This window comes from Plecotus auritus (genome assembly GCF_963455305.1).
Source record: "Plecotus auritus genome assembly, chromosome: 8".
Taxonomy (NCBI): domain Eukaryota; kingdom Metazoa; phylum Chordata; class Mammalia; order Chiroptera; family Vespertilionidae; genus Plecotus; species Plecotus auritus.
The window spans coordinates 175,756,563-175,775,967 of record NC_137782.1 but is presented as its reverse complement, the minus strand read 5'-3'; the positions used below and the strand labels follow the sequence as shown (position 1 = coordinate 175,775,967).

The 19,405-nt window shown below is 61.9% G+C and overlaps 2 protein-coding genes across 19 annotated transcripts in view; one reads left to right on the top strand and one right to left on the bottom strand.

Moving 5' to 3' along the window:
• The window catches only part of TPO (thyroid peroxidase), a gene marked incomplete at its 5' end in the record, with an annotated part of 445,236 nt that overhangs the window by 154,272 nt on the left and 271,559 nt on the right, over window positions 1-19,405 (top strand). The gene's annotated exons all lie outside the window — the stretch shown is intronic.
• Window positions 1-19,405, bottom strand: part of MYT1L (myelin transcription factor 1 like) — a 297,774-nt gene that overhangs the window by 14,526 nt on the left and 263,843 nt on the right. For all 18 annotated transcript variants that reach the window (XM_080683275.1, XM_080683277.1, XM_080683265.1 and 15 more), the window contains one exon: window positions 1,765-1,827. In XM_080683275.1, coding sequence (XP_080539401.1) covers window positions 1,765-1,827 — 63 coding nt within the window. The remainder of the gene's footprint in view (window positions 1-1,764; window positions 1,828-19,405) is intronic.

Genomic DNA, 19,405 nt, shown 5'->3' with positions numbered 1-19,405 from the left:
CTTCCTGCCTCCGTTCAGCTGCCCCAGAGCCTCTCTGCCACAGGCCGGCGTGTCCCGCCCTCGCTGGGCCGGCCCCGGCCCTGTCCCCCTGGCTGTGGCCCTTCCCTCTGACGTGCTTCGGTGCCTCCGCCTCTCACCCACCCTCTCTGTGCGGAAAGCCCACCCGGCTCCGATTCCTTGGGCTCCTGGTCCTGGAGTGAACCCCGGCTCGAGCTCACAGGTCCACTGCAGCCCCTCCACGCGCCCGTGCCGTGGCTCCAGCACCCGGGCCTTCCGGGTCCTCAAAGCGCCTGGAATTCGGGTGTTGCTGCTGCAGCAACGCGCCTGCTTGACCTTTTACATTTAACTGGAGTTTTGAGTCTCATTTCACTGTGTTTGCTCTAAACCAGTGGTTGGCAAACTCCTTAGTCAACAGAGCCAAATACCAACAGTACAACGATTGAAATTTCTTTTGAGAGCCCAATTTTTTAAACTTAAACTTCTTCTAACGCCACTTCTTCAACATAGACTCGCCCAGGCCGTGGTATTTTGTGGAAGAGCCACACTCAAGGGGCCAAAGAGCTGCATGTGGCTCGCAAGCCGCAGTTTGCCGACCACGGCTCTAAACCAACGGTCTTACTCTGGCTACGCTTCCTGGAGGTCACCCCGAGGCTCTCCACTCAGATGCCTGGTAAACCAGCTCAGCGCGAGGAGACTAGTCCTGGTGCTGGCCAGGGCGGGGCCCGCAGCACTGGTGACGTTGTGGACAGCTCTGGCTGTCACCGCAGCACCTGCTCAGCACCTGCAGTGGCTCCCGCAGCAATGAATCCTCCAGCCCACGGTGGGGGCAGCGCCAGGCGGGCCCCAGGAGCCCGGGGGTGGCAGTGGGACCCGGCGAGGAAACGAGCCGTGCCAGCCAGCCAGCCAGCGAGCATCCCCTGGTGTGGTCACTGGGGGGCCACGGGATGGACCTCTGATCGCCGGCCAGCTGCACGGCTCTGGGCCAACGGCCTTCCTCCGGAGGGCGGTGTGGGCGGCGGACGCGCCTCTGGCATCCTGACTCTCCATTTGGGGGAGGGGCACTGAGCAGAAGGTCGCCGCTGGACCGCCCCGTCCTGCTGTCCTTCACCGACAGCCTCTGTTCAGAAAGGCCTTGTCCTCCCGGCGCTGGCTTGTTCCCCCAAACACGGTAGGAGGTTCTTCACGGACCACAGGGCCGAGGCCCACCCTGCGCTGACATCGTACCAAAGGCTCCTTCCGTCCGCTCCCAGCACCGCCTGGCCTAGCGGACGCTCCCCGGACGTGGACCGCGTGCCGGCTCGCTCAGACGGCGGTGGCTCCTCGGACGGCCGCCCTGCGCCACGTGTGGTTGCTGCTTTCTCCGGGAGTGACAGCACGTGACGTGTGCGCTTCAGCGTTCCTGTGGGGTCAGCTCTGAGGCCCGGCTCACAGGACTGTGCCGCCTGCGGCTCGAATCTGAATTGTGAGGGTGGCAGAGAGCCTGCCCCCCAGGGACTGTCCTCAGGGGACTGTCCTCCTGGGTCTGCTCTCAGTTAAGGACACGCGCTGCTGCTCCCCCTGCCTTCAGAGCTGCCGTGGGGGGAGCCAGCTGCAGAAGGAGCTCTGCCAGGGGCTGGGTCTGCCCGGGGAGGCGCTCTCTGAGGGACCCCCAGGGCACTGCTCCGTGTGACCCTCTACCAGGGGGTCAGCGGGTGCCAGGCCCAGCCGTACCCCGCAGGAGGGGGACGAGAACGGACGGTTTCAGGGGAGCGCAGCGCCACCTACCTTCGGTGGGAAGCATAGTTGCCGGTGATGTGCCCGGAGCCGTCGCAGCCAGGGGTGGGGCACCTGTGATGAAACACACACACAGGGCGGTTTACCCGAAAGGAACGGAACGCCCTGGACCATGAGCTTTCTTGTTGCTCCAGAACGCGAACTCCCTGTAATGCTTACGCTCCTCCGTGAGGAGGGCACGCAGCGCAGGCTCCGGCTGCATGGACCTGGGTCGCCCACCACCACAGACACCACCCGGGGCCGCCTCGTCCTCCCAACCCAGTGACACCCTCCGGGGGCCCTGACGCCCAGCATCTGTCTGGGGTTCAGTCTCTGCAGCGTGGCCCTTGGCTGCTGCTGCAGCCTGTCCCCTCCAGGACCCGGCTGCCCCGTCCCTGGAGCCGCCGCACGTGGGCACCACAGGCCTGGTGCCACCCCGGCACACACGTGAGGCAAGGCTCTCCCTCGGACCTGTGTGCCCAGGGGTCTGAACTGCCAGGCCCCGGACGCGACGCTCCACGCTCCCGACGCACTGGTCCACCCGGATGCCAGGGCGGCAGCGCCTGGCCCTGGGGTGAGATCCAGCGGTCAGACCCTGGGGCAGGTTGGATTTACCTTAACGTCCCGGTTACTTTTAGCGGACTCGGGGGAGCATCCGCCTCACTTGATCGGCCAGGCCAAGGCAGCTGAGACGCCTAGATCGGCTCCGGCACCTCCTGCCTCTGCCTCACCTCCTAGCCGGCGCCGGCCGTCTTCTCTACCACACTGCCTGGCGCTAACGGGGAGAGCCCTGGTAAACGTTCCGGTTATTCTCCTCCCCAGCCGTCCTAAACATGCCCTCCCGGCACACACCGTCCTGCAAAGGCAGCTTCCCTCTAAGCTGTCTCAGTTGCGTTTGTACCTGCCAGAAATGTAAGCACCGAGGACGAAAGTCACACATTTTAAATACTGAGTGGCTGCAAACTGCCCCTAAGGGATCTGGCTGTGCTTCCCACTCCGAGCGCCTCCCTGGACACGGGGCGCCGAGACCAGTGCAGGGACCTGCTCACAGACGGACGCCCTCCCGGTCAGACGAGCGTGCGTGGGGAGTGGAGCGGGGATACGTGACCCCGGCCCGTGTTCAACTCTGGGAATGCCACCTTTTGCCCGTTGGATGTATCAACCGTTTTTGGTTCTTAGAAACTGTCCAATTCTCCGTTAGCCCCAAGAGAGGAAACATAAATCCAGGTCTGAGGGTGTAGACATTGGTAGCTGCCATATTGTCCTAGAGGGTCAAGCTTACACGACAGCTTGTGCTGTCGGAGAATTAAAGAGCGACCGAGGGGAGGGTGTAGAGAAGTGGCTGGCGCACGGTGGTGGTGGTGGTGGGGGGCTGGGATCTCTAACGCAGGAGAGTGAGAAGCAATGAGAGGGTGAGAGCAGAGTCAGGGATCGATTGTCGCCTCGACTGCTGTTCAGGTGACAGCTGCTTCTGTCTGGTCACCAGGCGTCCCGTGTCAAGGCTAAGTGATGGCTTCCGGAGGGACGCCTGGAATGACCGGATAGCGTGCTGTCCATGGCGCCTCATGGGGCGGCCAGCCCCGAGCCCCCGGGAGGGACATGCAGCACGAGGCCGTCTGACAGGAGCTGGTCCTCAGGGGTTTCCATCTGGAGAACCGACCAGCAAGCAGGAACCTTCCTACCGGCCAATGACACACAATGGGCCTTGCTTTTTGCTTAAAAAAAAAAAAAAAAAAAAAAAAAAAAATCCTAACTTTTTCCTAATTTAAGAACTTAGTGAAAATTTACTTAAAATTTATTTGTTTTAACACGAGTATACATTGTTTCAAATGCCCTTTTCTATGGGGCAGGAGGAAGGTGACATTATCCTGTTCAAGTTTAAAGAGAGGTATTACAACCAAATCATACCAATGAAAATCAGATTTTACTAATTATAAAAGGATTTTCAAAGTGGTTTCTATGTGATTAAGCCATTTACAAATGCATCGTGTGACTTAAAAAAGGCATTTAAACCTTTATCACCATAAAAACAGAATACTGATTTGGCTCATTTTTGGAGCTTCCATTCCTAGAAAGAGGCCTTGCTTTCTGAAAAGGTCTGTTTCTTTCTCCGGGGTCTCCAGTTAGGCAGCTGGCCTGCCCCATGCTGGCTGCGGGGGGCTGCGGGGTGTGGGGGAGGTGGGGGTGTGTGTGGGGTGTGGGGGAGGTGGGGGTGGAGAGGACACTGGCAAGTGGCCAGGATTCATCCTCATCACCAGGTTGGCCCAGTCTGACCTCAGTGCAGAGGTGGGAGGAGGGGTGCCAGCAGCACCCAGGACGCGGGGTCCTTTCCCCCTCCTCCCCAACACAGCCTCCTCCGGTGCTGCTGGGCCACGCCAGGCGGGGCGGAGTGGTTTCCCAAAACTCCCTCTTTTTTCTAACAGCCCTGCCTGTTCAGCTGTGTGTTACTGTTCAAGACTGTAGGCTTTTGAAACTCCTAGCTACATGCGATTTCCTAGCTAAGAAGTCTCCATTCACAATCCGGTTTTCCTCCCTCAGCCATTGTTCATCTAACAAAGGGGTCTGGGTTCTCAGCAGGGGGGCGGGGGGCAGCCCCAGGGCCCCTGACAACCGGCTACAAAAGCCAGGAGCAGAAATCCCTTTGGCATCACCCAGCCCCGCCCACGTCCCCTCCAGGAGGGGAGCCCTGCGGATCCCAGTCCCCGTAGACAAAACGTGGCAGCAGCACCCGCTGCTCGGCTTGGGTTTGAAATGGCAGCGGAGACCGAACTGACTGGGTTTCCATGGAGACGTCCAGGCACAGGGTCTCACAGGGGAGTGTCGGAGGCCCCAGGAAGGGCCCGCCACGCAGCGCCCTCCTCGCTGCCAGGCGTTGCCACGACAATGGCACTGAGTCTATTTGAAGCCCCGATGGAGGAGGGTGTGTGGAATGAAACACTCGCGTCACGTTCCGTCGCTTCCACTCCGCAGGTACTACTGGTAAAGCCACCGAGAGAGCACGTGAGTCCCCTGAGCATCTATCCTGGCTCCTCACGGCTAACCACGCCTGCTCCGTGATGCTGCAGCCGCCCCGGGGTTCCAGTAAAACAGAAAGAAAAGAGTTCTGGGGACCGTGTGCTATCATCTGGCCGGAAACATTGGCCTTTTATGGACGGAAAGTCACAATAAAAACGCTTTAAACGTGTTTACGTTTTGCGGTGGCTGGGCCAAGTCTAAAAGGCCAGTCAGGCCACTCCAGCTTGGGGTTCTCCTGTCCTGAGCCAGCCCTCCCGCTGCTGCGGCAGATCCGAGACGCCAGAGACCGGCCCAAGCCTCCCAGAGTGCCTCCTGCTCACGCTTCCTCGACACATTGGCCACCAACACACGGGTTCTACTCGGACCCATCGAGGATCATCGCTGATCCCGACACGGAGGTCGTGATGTACACGCCTCACTGTTGAAGAACTCACTCCCTATGCACCGAGCTGCACCGCCACGAAGGCCTGCCCCTGGCGCCCACCGCACACCGCGCCACTGACATCGGTGGCCCGCCTCTGCTCCGCCCTTCAGCGAGCCTGTACCGACACTGGTGCTGCTTCTCCCTCACAAGCCACAGCCTTGGACACAGGGCGACAGCAATGCGAACATCGCCACTTAACCACCCACGAGAACATCCCAGTGCCCCCTCCAGACGGGGTCAGCCCCCCGCTGCCGAGGTCAATGTGAGGACTTGAGAAACAGCTGTGTTAGTAAGAGGTTAGGAACATGAAGGTAAATGGCAAGTCTCGCACACAGAGGCCGTGGGCACTGCCATGTCCCTGCGGGGTCTGGGCTGGCCATGCAGCCGCCCACCCGCTGACCGGACCCCGCGGGGACAGCCAACCGCACCCCTGCCCTGACTCCGAGCCCAGGGGCCGGGACATACAGAAAGGAGTCCCTAGATATTCGGATGGTGACATACACGCTCTCGGAGGCATTTCCGAGAACCCTTTCACAGTCTTTCTGTTCCTTTCTCTCACGGCCACTCCAGCGAGGGAACTTAATAAGTAAAACACAAAATACGAAAAAGTGTCATTTTTTCCCTTACTGCCCTCGTTTCAAATAAATCATAAAAATGTAAAATTAAGCCTTGTCTATGGTAGCAAAATCCATTAGTGAATTGGAATGATTCAGGCTTCATATATAAAAGTCTTTGCCCAATTTATATAAGAAGTTTAATTCTAAAGCTTTTTTTTTTTTTTGCCTAAAGAGATATAACTCTAGAAATGTATTTCTTTATTTTGATATTTTTGTCACATAATTAAGAACAAAATTAAACACAGAGAAGTAAAAAATAAAAATACAGGGTGTCCCAAAAAACGTATACACACTTGAACAGCTGAGAGCTCAATTTTGAAAGTAATACGTATTTTAATTAAAAACTGCCTTTATAATTACTCAGGGTGTGTACACCTTTTTTTTGGGGGGACACCCTGCATTTTAAATGGAAAGATAACACACAGCGATTTCCACGCTGCACCTCCACAGCCCCCCGAGAGAAAGCAGGCCGCTTCAGAGCACCCACTTTCTTACACCTTTTCCCCTAAACTCAAGGGAGATGAGACTGGGAGACACGGGCACTTCCAGCCTGTGGGTTCAGTGTCCCTCCCACCTCCTCCTGCTGAGACTCGGTGGGGGCTGTGGCTCGTGGGCTGTGGTGCCCGCAGTTCTGAAGACCACACACCAATACGGAAGACTGCTCTTGGACTGTGTAACACTGGACAAGCCCACCGTTCCCTTCCGGCTCAAAGCACTGCCTTGGAAATCACACGAAGAACCAACACCCCGGAAGGCGAAGGGCCTCGGCGTCAGCTGAAAAGCTGTGTGGTGGATCCGGTGGCGTGGGGGCAGGTCAGGCTCAGGCTGCTAAGCGGGAGGGTCACTGCGGGAGAACGCAGCGCTGCGGCCTGAGGGGCCGACGGGGCTGTGGCCGGGCCTCTGGTGGGCCAAGGGGCTTCGCAGTCCGCGCAGGTCCCAGCGCGCTGTGCGGGGCGAACCCGGGCAACCCCACGTTCTGCCAAGTCCCTGGAGGGTGTGCATCGCTCACGCCTGGTGAGCAGGGCGCTGCCAGGAGGTGCAAATTTTGACTTGGAGGCTTGGGTCAGCATCGGCTCAGCTCTCACATGTCCCAGGTGAAGCCCCTCTGCCCCCCCCCCCCCAACTGGGGCCCCAGGTGCCCTGGAGGGGGTGCTGCCCTGGCGTGTGTCCGCCTGGGCGACCAGGGCTCTCGGGCTCTGGCCTCAAAGGGAGCCCAGACGGAGTCCGGCCTGCTCTGCCCGCGCTGCCGGGACCCCCGGGGGGGTGGGCCTGGCTGTTGGGGGGCGCTGCTGTTCATGCTCATGCAGCCTCGTTTCTCAGCCTCCACGGCACCTGTGTGGGCCCGCAGCCTGGCTGCCGGGGGGTCGGGGGTGGACGGGGAGCCTGACTCGGGCCCCTGAACGGCGTCCGGGTGCGGGGCCACACGTACCTAGCGCATGCTGCCGTCCCGCATTTACGGGCTGTCCTGGGAAACTGCTGCGGAGCACATGCAGTCCAGCAGCAGGGGCGCTAACAAAGCTGGGAGCCGCAGGCCAATTGGAAGTGACTCGAGGACCCATGCAAGAAAAAACACAGAAGGTGACTGTGCAGCCGGCTCGGCAACGGACACCACCCCTGACCTCCTGTCCCGGACACGGACACTCACTCGGGCCTGCGGGCATTCCCCCAGCTCTCAGGTTCCGCATGCGAGACCCCACCCGTGCTGCGCTGGGAGCTGGGAGCTGGGACTCTGGGAGCTGGGGCGGGCGGGGCGGGGCGGGGCGGGGCGGGGCGGGGGGGGGGCGGGGGAGGTACTCACCTGGGGCTGAGTGAGCTGAGCTCTGGGCAGTGGTGACATTGTATGTGAGACACACACGGGGTTAAAGACTGGTGGGGGCTGTGGCAGGGCCAGCGGGGGGGGGGGGGGGGGAAGGGGGCAGACAGGTGGGATGGGGGAGGGCCGGAAGGGGCTCCTGTGGAGGGCTGGCTGGACATTGCCAGTTTTCTCAACACCAGGAGCTGACTGGACTGCCCTGGGGGCCGGGCCGGGTGGTCTGCCCACCCCACGGTCCCTCTGCGGCCCCGCTCACAGGCAGCCGGGCGAGGAGGCCGAGCTCCGACGGGCAGACAGGAAGGGGTGGCGGGCGGTGGGGGCACCCAACCCAGCCGGCAAGCTCTGCTCTGACGGCTGCGGACACTGTCGGTCCCAGTGCGCCTGCCCTGCGTCTCGGGGCCGTGAGGGTGAGGCTCTGGAAGCCACGGGACTCAGTGCCAGGTCCCGTCTCTGTCCACGGACGGCTTGAGAGTGGCGTTGGGTTACATGGAGGCGAGGGCTATGGGATTGGGAGGCAGGTGGTTCTCTGGCGCTGTGGGTGCGAGCGAGCAGCAGGGGAGGTGGGAGGCGGGGAGGGGGGAGGCGGGAGGCGGGGCCCCGGGACAGGGGAGAAGGTCCCCGGGCCACGAGCTCCCTTCGCCGACGTTCGTTCCCACTGCCAGTGCTTCCTCTCTGTCCTGTGTGGGTCTGGCACTTTCTGAAGCTCTATTCTGTCTCACAGAGCAAGTGTTTCTGATACATTTGTATGGATGTCAGAGAGGCAGGGAGAGGGAGAGAGAGAAACATCCACGATGGGAGAGCATCATGGATCAGCTGCCTCCTGCACGCCCCCCACTGGGGATCGAGCCCACAACCTGGGCCTGTGTCCTGATGGGAATCGAACCCTGACCTCCTGGTTCCTAGGTCGGCGCCCAGCCCTGAGCCAGGCCGGTTGGGCGAGGCAGTGTTTTAGAATTCTCACCAGGAGAAATCACAAGACTCCAGCCTCATTGCAGCCCGTGCGATCCCGGAATTTCTCCGATTTCCACACTTTGGGCCACGCTGCCCCTTCTCTCCCCCTGTACCCCCAAACCTGTCTCCTGCCTAGCTTCTCGTTCCTAAGTACCTGGTTTTAAAATATTAGTTTTTTCAGTTTGTTTTCTTCTCTGTCAACCTCTCACTGCGACATTATCACGGCGGCCAGGCACGGGAACCACCCACGGGTCCGGGACGCTGGCTGGACACAGGAGGCGTGGCACGGGTTCACGGACGGCTCCTCGGCCGTCGGAAAGGGCGAACACCTCCCCTGAACCACGCGGATGGCGAGAGAAGAGAGCGCGTGCCGCGTGAGGAAGCCAGACGGAGAAGGACAGGAACCACAGGGCTTCCCTCACACGTGGGGCTCACACAGAAAGCAACACATGACCAAACCGGACAGCAAACGGGGAACTCACAGACACGGAGCATGTGGCGGCTGCCAGGGCGGGGGGCAGGCAGAAGGGGGTAGAAGGTGGCGGCGCAAGGAGACCAGCCTGTGGGCGGGCACACCCAACACGCACGATGCACAGAAACGCACTCAAAGCCTCTGTGACCCGTTAACCAATGTCACCCCACACGCTGAACAGAAAACCTCTACAAGTAAAAAGGAGCTGAAGGCGTTCGAGCGTAGCCTCCCCCTCCTACAGAGTCTGCTTTCCCCCTTTCACATCGTTTTCCTGACCGTTTCGTAGAGGGTTTCACAGACGGTTCTGGAAGGGTTAGAACTGGCCGTGCTGCAGGCGAGTAGGCAGCCCAGGACGGGTGGGGTGCTGTGCCCACGAGGAGCAGCTGCGGAGACACCTTCCCTCGTGACCCACGTGGACTTCTCCGGGTCAAAACGGGAGCGAGGAGAAGGTGTCAGGAAAGTGAATGAGATGTCTTTAGACCCTGCTCCTACGAGCCAGGGGCTGTCCGGATTTCCCTTTGCGAGCAGGGCTGGCAAGAGAGCAGAGGGGGTCAGGGCGCCTCTGACCCCGAGGTGTGGAGGCGCTGACCTGCAGGCTGGTCCTGAGGTCAGCAAAGTCTGTTCCACTGAGGAGGAGCCTGGGACCAGGGAGCACTTCAGGGGGGCAGGCGACTGGGGAGGGCAAGAGGCCGGGAGGGGAGGGGGGAGGGAGGACAGGGTGCAGGGAGGGGAGAGGGGGGAGGAAGGGAGGGCAAGAGGCAGGGAGGGGAGGGGGGAGGAAGGGAGGGCAAGAGGCAGGGAGGGGAGAGGGGGGAGGAAGGGAGGGCAAGAGGCAGGGAGGGGAGAGGGGGAAGGAAGGGAAGGCAGGGGGCAGGGAGGGGAGGGGAGGGGGGAGGAGGAGCTGCTACAGGGCTGGACTAGGACCCGAATTCTCAGGTGTCCTGGACGCAGTACGATGCCCACCTGCCTGCATGATCAGGGGGTGCTGGAGGCCAGAGGGAGATACAGTCTCCTCTGCTACCCTCACCCCACCTCACAGATGACACGACGTTCAGCCACACCTGAACCCAGCTGTCAGCCTGAGGCGGTGGGGGGGGGGGCATGGGTAGTGCGGGTGGCAGGCTGACAGGGCTGCGCCCGGGCCCTGGCAGCAGGAGCAGATGGAAACGGGGTGCAGCGGCAGCAGGGGGAGCCCCGTGTTCGCCGTGAAGCGCAGGGACCTCTGCCTGTTTGGTATGAAGGTGCCCTCACCCGGGAGGGAGGAGGGACAGTGGGGACAATGGACTTAGACGGGGAGGAAGGAGAACACCCCACAGACGCCCGGCGGACGGCAAAGGCGAACGAGAAAGGACTGTCAGAGCAGGCAGAGGGCACGCCGCACAAAGGGGTGTCCTCCCCTGCACCGAGGCCCCGCCCCCACGCTGTGTGTGCCCTCAGAGGCCCTTGGGGCTGCGGCTGGACGCCTCGAGTTTCCTTGTGAATCAGGAGCAGAGGCAGGGCCTTCCCAGCTGCCAGGAGGAGGCAGGGCTCTGACAGGGAGACGAGGGGAGCCTGAGGCCCGGGAATGGCAGGTGGGAGAGGAGGCCCTGACCGCCCCCCCCAGGCCACGGGGGGGGAGGCGCCGGGCTGGCTCTCCCAGAGCAGGTCTGAGGCTGCGTGGTGCTGGTCTGCCACTCCCGCCTGCGCCCGGGGCCCCACACGCGTGATTGGAGGTAGACGCACGCGTTAATGACACAGACTTGGGTCACTGGGCCCGGCCTTCGCCACACGCGCGTCCTCCACTCATGCGCACCGAGCCGTCTGCAGCAGAAGCGCGGCGGCACTGGCGGTGGGAAATGTGAGTACGAATATCCATCTTCAACGCAGAGCAAGTTTAGATCTGATTTTCAGGTCTGAGAGCATTTTAGTAGGAACCTCACTGCCTCACGCCCAACTGTGCTTCTTAGGAGAAGAGTCGTTTTGTGTAAGCTGCAGGAGGGAACAGGGATGGCTCCTGGGGAAAGAGGAGGAGAAACCTCCGCAGCTGGAATTTGGGGCCCAGGAGGCTGGCGGGAAGGTCTCCTCAGCGACGGGGGGGGGGGGGGGGGGGGGGTAGGGGGGGGTAGGGGAGGCCTGGGGTCATGGTTGACCGGAGGCAGGGCAGTGCCACCGTGGGAGGAGGGGCACCGGGCAGCCCCCACAGCCCACAGGCAGCCTGCTCCTGGGAGGGCGGCCGAGGGAGGGAGTTGTCATGACAACCTGTGCGCAGGGAAAACGGAAACCTGGTCTGGGCATCAGGGAGTGGGCTCAGCGCACCAGCCTCTCACCCGATGCCCCACAGCCAGAACCAACGGGGCTCACGGGCCTCACAGCTCAGGGCCGGAGAGCCGGTGGCTGCCCTGCATTCAGGACTCACCGGGGCCACCGGGAGAGTCCGCGTCACGGACGCACCGCTTGGCCAGTTTCTGTGTCCGTGTCCCAAACATGGATCAGCCTCACGTGCTGCCATAACCTCCTCTCCGCGCGCTGGCGACAGGGTGAGCCTTGCGGCCTGCGGCCCCTCACAGCGCTGCCCTGCCCGTCACCATGCAGGAGGCCTGGGAGGAGGGCGCGGTGGCCGGCGTCCTGATGCGGCGGCCCATCAGCAGCCTCTCCCTGCTGAGCCTGTCCGCCCAGCACTCTCTCCAGGTCAGGACCCATGGCCACGGCCTCAGCCACAGCCGAGGACAAGGCTCACGGCGGAGCAGCGTGAGGGACAAGGACGGGGCGAGCGCTGGGCCCGACTTCTCCCACATCCCTGGTCCGCTGGAAGAGGGTCCCCGCATGTCCCTGCGCTGTGCCTGGCCAGTGACGCTGACTCCGCACGCTCCTCTTCCCCCAAGACGTGGATCACTTGCGTGACAGGGAACCAGGCCGCAGGGGCACGGCTGCTGCACAGAAGCTGGTGGCGGCCCCGGCCGGGCCTCTGTGGCAGTGCCCTCTCCGCTGCCTGGGGCCGAGCCCGCAGTGGGAGCAGGTGAGGCAGCGGCGGCGTCCTCGCAGGTGGACAGGCGGCCGGCACGCCCACCGCGGGGGCGGAGCCTCTGTGCGGGGAGCTGGGAAACGGCATTTCACGTGGTTGCTATGCGATGGACGTGTTTTGTCCATGGGATTTATCTGAGCCCGCGGTGCATCAGAGACGGGAACCGCGCCGTCCTCCCCGTCACGGCGCCTGGGGCGACATCTTGTCTGCACGAAGCGGCCGCGGGATCTGAGTGACCCCACGCAGGCGTCGCGTGGTCCGTCCCCTCGGGAAGCCTTTCGGTGGCCAGTCCGGTGCTCCTAGGCCACCCCTGCTGCTGGCCGCCTGCCCCCCGCCCCAGCTGTCTGCTGAGAGTCAGGGTTTCCACGCACCAGTCTCCCCACGCGGATGAGCCAAGGGGCAGTGAGTAGACCCTGGATGGAACCCACAGGGAAGTGCCGAGTACAGCCTTCCGTGAACACACAGCCTTCATTTTGGGATCTGTCAGACGTGCTCCGACGTGTGTAGTTCAGCCTCACCAGAAGCCAGTTTGGATGAGCCGGGAGGAAATGCTGTGTCTGAACGGATCTCCCTCGTCGTAGGCAGCTTCCTTAAGCTCAGGGACTGACCACAGAGTGAGGTGCAAACCCAGACACACGGGTCAGGGGTCACTGAGAGCAGGTGGAGGGCAGGCCGCCGGCCAGAGCTGCCTGGATGTGTAAAGGGGAGAGGAGAGGGGGGCTCCCCAACACTGCGCCGCCCGCCCGCATCGACGACAGGGAATGGAGAACGTCTCCCTCCACTGCTCCCACCTCAGGCCCCGCGGCCACAGCAGCAGAGCCCCGCGGAGCATCAAGGTCGTGTGACAGAGGAAGAGCGCGTGGACAGAGGAGAGGACGGCCCCGCTGCCGACGGGTGCGTCAGGACTGGGGGGCTGCGATCGGTGAGCGGCCTGGACCGGGGTGAGCCTGACGGGGGACGGGCGCTTCTATTTGAAGACTTTAAACCTGACTTGCGAGTGGACACGAGGGTGCTGGGACTGCGCCCTGTCGGACGCGAGGACACAGCGGGGGCAGAGCGGCCGCCCCGGGGGCACTGCGGCCCTGCAGGCTGGCGCTCCCGCAGCCCAGACGTCTGGCTTCATCGCCTTGGCTGGCACTGGCTCAGATTCCAGGCACCGACGGTCTCTCTTCCTGGCCTCCCCGCCGCCAGCCCCCAGCCTCGCCTCTGCAGAAGCCCTGGCCGGCCCCGTTCTTCATTAACAAAGGCTCCCATCACCTTTTTAGTGACCTGTGTGGGGTCACTCAGATTCCGCGGCCGCTACTCAGCACTTGGCAAACACAAACGCATTTAATCTTTGTAACAAACCGTCAGGTGGGGCCACCTTGGGGACCGGAACTGGAGAGGCTGAGCGGGTGGCAGGTCCCCCGCGGAGGGCGGCCAGGCAGGGCGGGGCGGGCCAGGGTGGAGGCCGGCTCCTGGCTCGGAGAGGTGGGTCACGGCAGCCCGGCACACTCAGGAAGGGGCCCACGCCGACACTCACACCTTTCTCACATCACATTTCTAAAACCCGGAGGTTTTCAAACACGTTTAGGTCCCTTGAGGAGTCCTAACATTAAAGCAATTGAAATATTCTGACCAGACTTAACAAATCATTCTCCAAAGCAAACAAATAATAGATACATCTCAGATACTGGCAATGAAACAATAGGCAAACATTTGAATTATTCCTACTTAGCTCAAAACCTGGCTCTCGGGGCGATTCCGGAGAATTAAAAGCCAGGGACTGGTATTATTTTTTATGGAAAAAATCCTTGTCGCTGTGGGAAAGGAAGAGAAAGCAGAAGGCGCCTCCATGCACGGAGGGGATGTGGCTGAGGCCCGCAGGGACAGTGACAGTGAGCTGCAGACCAGCCACCAGGCTCCCCTCTGAAAGGCCGGGGCTCGTCAGCGTCACGGAGGGCTCAGTTAACTCCTCGAAGGCTAGTCTTGCCGAGCGTGGGCCAGGCACCGTCCTGGGTGCCAAACATTGAGCAGGGGACATGCACGGCTCCCGTGGGTCCTGGGGGAGCCCTGGCCCCACACGTGGGAGCCCAGCTGAGTCAGGAACCACGCTGGGAACACCCCACATTTAATTTAAAACAAACAAAAATAGGGAGTCCAACAGATAGATCTAGACTCCCTTGGCAGCCAACGAACTCGGAAGAGTGTGTGCTCAGAGGTCTGTGGCCCGGGAGCTCGGCCGGTCTGGACCTGGGGTGGGACCGTGCGGCCTGCGGGCCGTGTAAGGCCCTCGAACTCGTTTAGTCAGGCCCTGCCAAGGCCTTAGGGTCACTACATGTTGGACCAGGTATAGCGGGGTGATTCTGAAGCTGGCACCTTTGTACGGCCCATGAATGATGTTATAAATATCCAACGGCCCCGGGCAGAAGAAAGGTTCCCCACCCCTGGTCCAAGGGCTGTCCCAGGGGCTGGGGTCAGGGCGGGTGGCAGGGGAGTGCTCGCAGCTCCTGGCTGGTTGTAGGGACGAGCAGCAGGACGCCTCCAGCAGGACAGGAGGGGACGGGGAGAGGGCGGGGCCCGCACGTGGGACCATCTTCCCGGGACGAGTGTTAAGTGTGGGAAGGCCAGGGGCCCCTTCGCACAAGCCTCAGGACCTGAGCTGCACAGGGCACGGCTCCCTCCTAGCGAGGTGGGCTGCGAGGTGCAGTCGGCGCGCAGGTTGGCTCGGACTGTCGCGCTCTGCAGCTGACAGGGCCGGGCCTGGCTCCCCTGGCCGTGCGTGTGTGGGCAGCTATGAGTCTGGCCAGGCTCAGGGACAGCTCAGGGCAGCCAGGCTTCTCCTCGGACAGTGACGCTGCCGTCTCCGCATTCGCTCAGTAACCAGAGGGTCCTGGTTCAGGGACATCGCTTCCCTTCAGAATTCAGCTCCTCCCAGGCCGTGCTGTGCAAACCTCTAGCTGCAGTCGCCCCATTCCCAGCTGCAATGCGCCCAGGGTGCTGCGGGAGGGCCCAGGCTACGTTCCAGGGCCGCACAGGGGAGCAACAGCCACGTGACACGGGACAGGCCACTGCAGGAAGGGCCAGGCCGCCAGGGGACCGCGGGTGAGATGCATGTCCAGCGGAGGGACGAGGCGTCCCGAGTGCGGGCCGTCCTGTGCTGGCTCGGGGGAGCAGTCCCTCCAGGGGCTGCGGTGAGGCTGAGTGGCAGCACATCTTGTCTGTGCCGTGAAACACGCACACCCTCATGTGGCGACTTAAGAACTGAGCGTGCACTTCAGGACGCCTGCGTCTTCAAGCTTCAAGGCGAGACGGTCTGCACGCCTGTAAGCGTGGCGCTTCCCTCCTGTGGCAGGTGAGACCCAGGCCCTCCTCACCGCCTGGTCTCCATGTCCTCCCACAGTGCTGGCAGGTCCTCGCAGCCCCGGGGGCTGGGCCCATTTCAGGTTCCAGAACCTTCCCCCCCCCCCCGACCCCCTCTGTCTGTTGGGGGCGAGGCTCGGGTCCCTGCTGCCAGGTACGAAGCCCAGAGCAGCGGCCCCACGGCGGGGCTTCCATGCAGGTCACAAGGAACATGGAAGACATGGCTGCAGGACGCCCTGACCGCTGGTCCCCCACAGAGGCCGCACGCATGACGGCCACGCCATCGCCCCCTCGGGGCACGGGTGCCGCACCCGCCGCCAGAGCCCAGGGAGGCCCGGCAGGTGTGCCGCTCCACACGCCGAGGCCGGGGCTGCGCTGCGGGGACGGAGGCCACAGAAACAAGCAGCCACTGAGAGCAGGTGGCGGCCCCTCGGGCAAACGGCCTGCCTCAGGCTCACATGGACTCTGACCCGCAAAGCACCAACCTGTCTTCGGTGAGAGGAGGGCAGAGTAGCTTTCCTTTTCCCACGTGCTCAGCTTTCTGCTAACCTGGTTTCATTCTAAAGAGCCACGTGAAAACGTCCTGGCCTCAGAGCGCGTTTCTCCCTCTGGTAAGAGGGGGCCGCGCGCCCCACTGCACTGCTGACCCCCACAGACTGCAGGTGCGCAGCGCCCCGGCCGCTCCCTGGGCGGGCGGTCTCCCGTGCACCACAGGCTGTGTTCGATTCCTGGCCTGGGCACAGACCTAAGGCTGTGGGTTCAATCCCTGGTCGGGGCGCGGAGGGAGGGCAACCAGTGGATAGTTCTCTCCCACATCGACGTTTCTCTCACTCTCTCCCTGAAACAAATAAAAACACATCCTCAGGTGAGGATTTAAAAAGGGTGTGATAAAGTCTGATCAGTCCTCGGCTACAGAGAAACAAAGCCAAGGGCAGGAGCCCAGTGGGTGAGAGTTGCCGTTCACACACCTGTGCTGGGGCTCAGGCAGGGGTGCGTCCGGCTCCTGGCCACCGTCCCCGAGCGCGACAGGGAAGAGCAGCTGCTCTCTGGGCCCTGAGGTGGAGATGCGCCTCAACAAGCCGCCGAGGTGAGTTCTGGGCTGTGCAGGGAGCCGCGGGTCCCGCTGTGGGTGGCTAGCAGGAGGCGAGCTGAAAGGTGGCTGTTCACGCTGCTGCTGGAGAGGAGCCCCTGCACGCGCAGCCCCAGGGCCCACGCCACTCACAGCCAGGCTCCCTGCGGCCAGAAGGGACCCCTGCTTGGCCAAAAGAGGCTTCTGCGCAAGTCTGAGAGCCACAAACCTGATTCTTCGAAAACCACCTGCGACGTGCCGCTAACGGACCTTGCCGTTGCCACGCACTATACTTGGAAGCGTGTCTACAACGGCATTCAATAAAACAGGGACATGTGTCCGCGTGTCCATAGAAACGGACTATTTATCAGTAGCTCAGTCATGTGACAGAAGCATTGAAGACCAGATGCTAAAAAACCCACCCACTTTCCAGCTGTAGAAATAATATTCCTGAATCCCCGGGGACTAGACCGTGGCAAAATGCATACAGAACGATAGGAACGAGGTCTGAGGCTTCAGAACTATCCATTGGTTGCCCTCCCTACGCGCCCCGACCAGGGATTGAACCCAGAGCCTTAGGTCTGTGCCCAGGCCAGGAATCGAACACAGCCTGTGGTGCACGGGAGACCGCCCGCCCAGGGAGCGGTCGGGCGCTGCGCACCTGCAGTCTGTGGGGTCAGCAGTGCAGATGTAGGTGCTGACTCGATATGTATGCCTGTTAAATGTGAATTGATAAAGCGAAGTATAATTGGAAATTCAGTTCCTCAGCCACAGGGGCCCCACCCAGGAGCTCAGGAGCCACGGCTCCGGCTCCGGCTCGCGGGGGTGGGTGGGGGGTGGGAGGGGGGCGGGGCTGTGTGTGCAGGTGAGAGGTGGGCCTCCCCCAGGTGCCCCCAGGGAGTTCTGTGGGACAGCGGCAGACACGTCACAACGCCAGTTACACTTGGTTCTGATTCGCAGGAAGCTCTGGCACTGAATGTGTGTTCTTAGAAACGTCAGGGACGCGTGGGACCGCCACCTGCTCACACCATCACAGTGCTCTCCACGGCTTGAAGGTCGGCAGTCTCAGCCCTAACCGTGACAGGAAGCAGCCGGCCCCATGGGCCTCGGACTCTGGGGTGTGGGTGACTGAGCAGAGGTCACTGTGCCAAAGACCCCTTCTGCAGCATACCCGCCAAGAAGCAGCGCCAACGGGACACGACTTGCGGCCACGCTGGAATCAATGTTCCCGGCCTCGCCGCTCCCTTCTGCCCGGCCCCCAGGCCCTCACACAGCCCTTCAGGGAAGAAACCCAGAGAGAATGGTTCTCGCCCTGAAACGGCTGGGAAAAATGCCTCCAACATCCCTGTCAGTCATCTCCCAAAGGGAACGTCGACTTTGTTCCCAGTCTCACTCACTTTGCTCCAGGGAACTGTACATTGGAGACGTGTTTCCTGGCACGAAACCTCCAATGTACAAGTCAAGGCCCAGGTCAGTCGTGCAGCGGCTCCACCCAGGGCCTGTCTCCGCCCAGTAAAGGTGGGGACTCTCACTCAACTACTAGGAGGAGGAGAGGGAGGAAGGTTCTCAGCTGGGATCCGGTTAAAACAGCGTGGAGCCCCTGCGGCGGGGGGGGGGGGGGGGGGGGGGGCGGGGCGGGGCGGGGCTGGGGGGCGGGAGGGGACACAGGAGCTGACCCCGCAGTGTCTGTAGTGTCGGGCTGCAGCGACAGAGAGGCGGTTTCCTCGTGAACCCCCCAGCAGGGCCCCATGGACCAGTGTCTGGGGTGCAGCTCTGCATGTCCACCCGTGGGTGTCTGTGTGACTGCAGCCGTCCTCAAGCTCATTACTCGGGAAGTTTCACTCCATTGTTCCCAACTCCACGTCCTAGGTAGGACTGCCTTTAAATCGGCCCTTTACTTACTACGATCACGCAAAGTGGGTCTGCGGCAGGCGGTGTCACTCCTGACGGGCTGCCTGCCACGCACATTCCGAACCTGCAGACACACAGACGCTGCCTCTGGTGGAGGAGGCGTCACTCACCAGACAGGAGCTGTCTGCAGCTCAGCCACATCAGGCCCCACGCCAGCTCACGTCCCTGGGGGTCACTGCCTGAGAACGAACGCTGAGCGCTGCAGGGACAGAAAGTGGTGTATGCGTGTGTGTGCGTGCATGTTTGTATGTGCGTGTGCCTGTGCTCCTGTGCCTGTGTGCATGCGTGTGCGTACCTGTGTGTGTGCATGTATGTGGTCAGAGCCACAGGTAATTGTAACCCTCTCCTCTCCACCGCGGAACAGCACACCTAAAGTGTTATTAATTTTGAGGCGGTAGCTTGACGTGTGGAAAAGGTGTCACTGCCTCTTGTCTGTGGGTCTTGCCTGAGCCTCAGTTCCTTTAAAAAACGTTTTTATTGATTTTTAGAGCGAGAGGAAGGGAGAGGGAGAGAGAGAGAGAAACATCAACGATGAGTGAGAATCATCGATCGGCTGCCTCCTGCACGCCTCCTACTGGGGATCGAGTCCACAACCTGGGCCTGTGCCCTGACCAGGAATCCCACTGGCAACCTCTTGGTTCCCGGGCTGACACTCAACCACTGAGCCACGCCAGCCAGGCGCCTCAGCTCCCACATCTGTGACAGGAGCTGGGCCTCCCCAGGGGTTTCGCCGAGGCCCCTTCAAGGGCCTGTGTCATGACCAGCGGAGTGGTGGGGTCTGGGGTGGCTCCCACGTGCTCCACCTCTCGGCAGCCTAAGGCCCGGGTCACACGCATGGCGCGGGGCGGACCCAGGGAGCCGCGGCCAGCATCCACTTCTCACCCGCAGACACACTCATGCCTGCAGACGGTCCCACACGGACCAGGCATTCCCGGGCTACCGAGCCAGTGGCGGAACAAAATGATTTTTCTAACAGAAGCGAGGGGTCCATGGGGGACTGTTTAAAGTGGAAGAGCAAGTATTACGTGCCACTGCCCC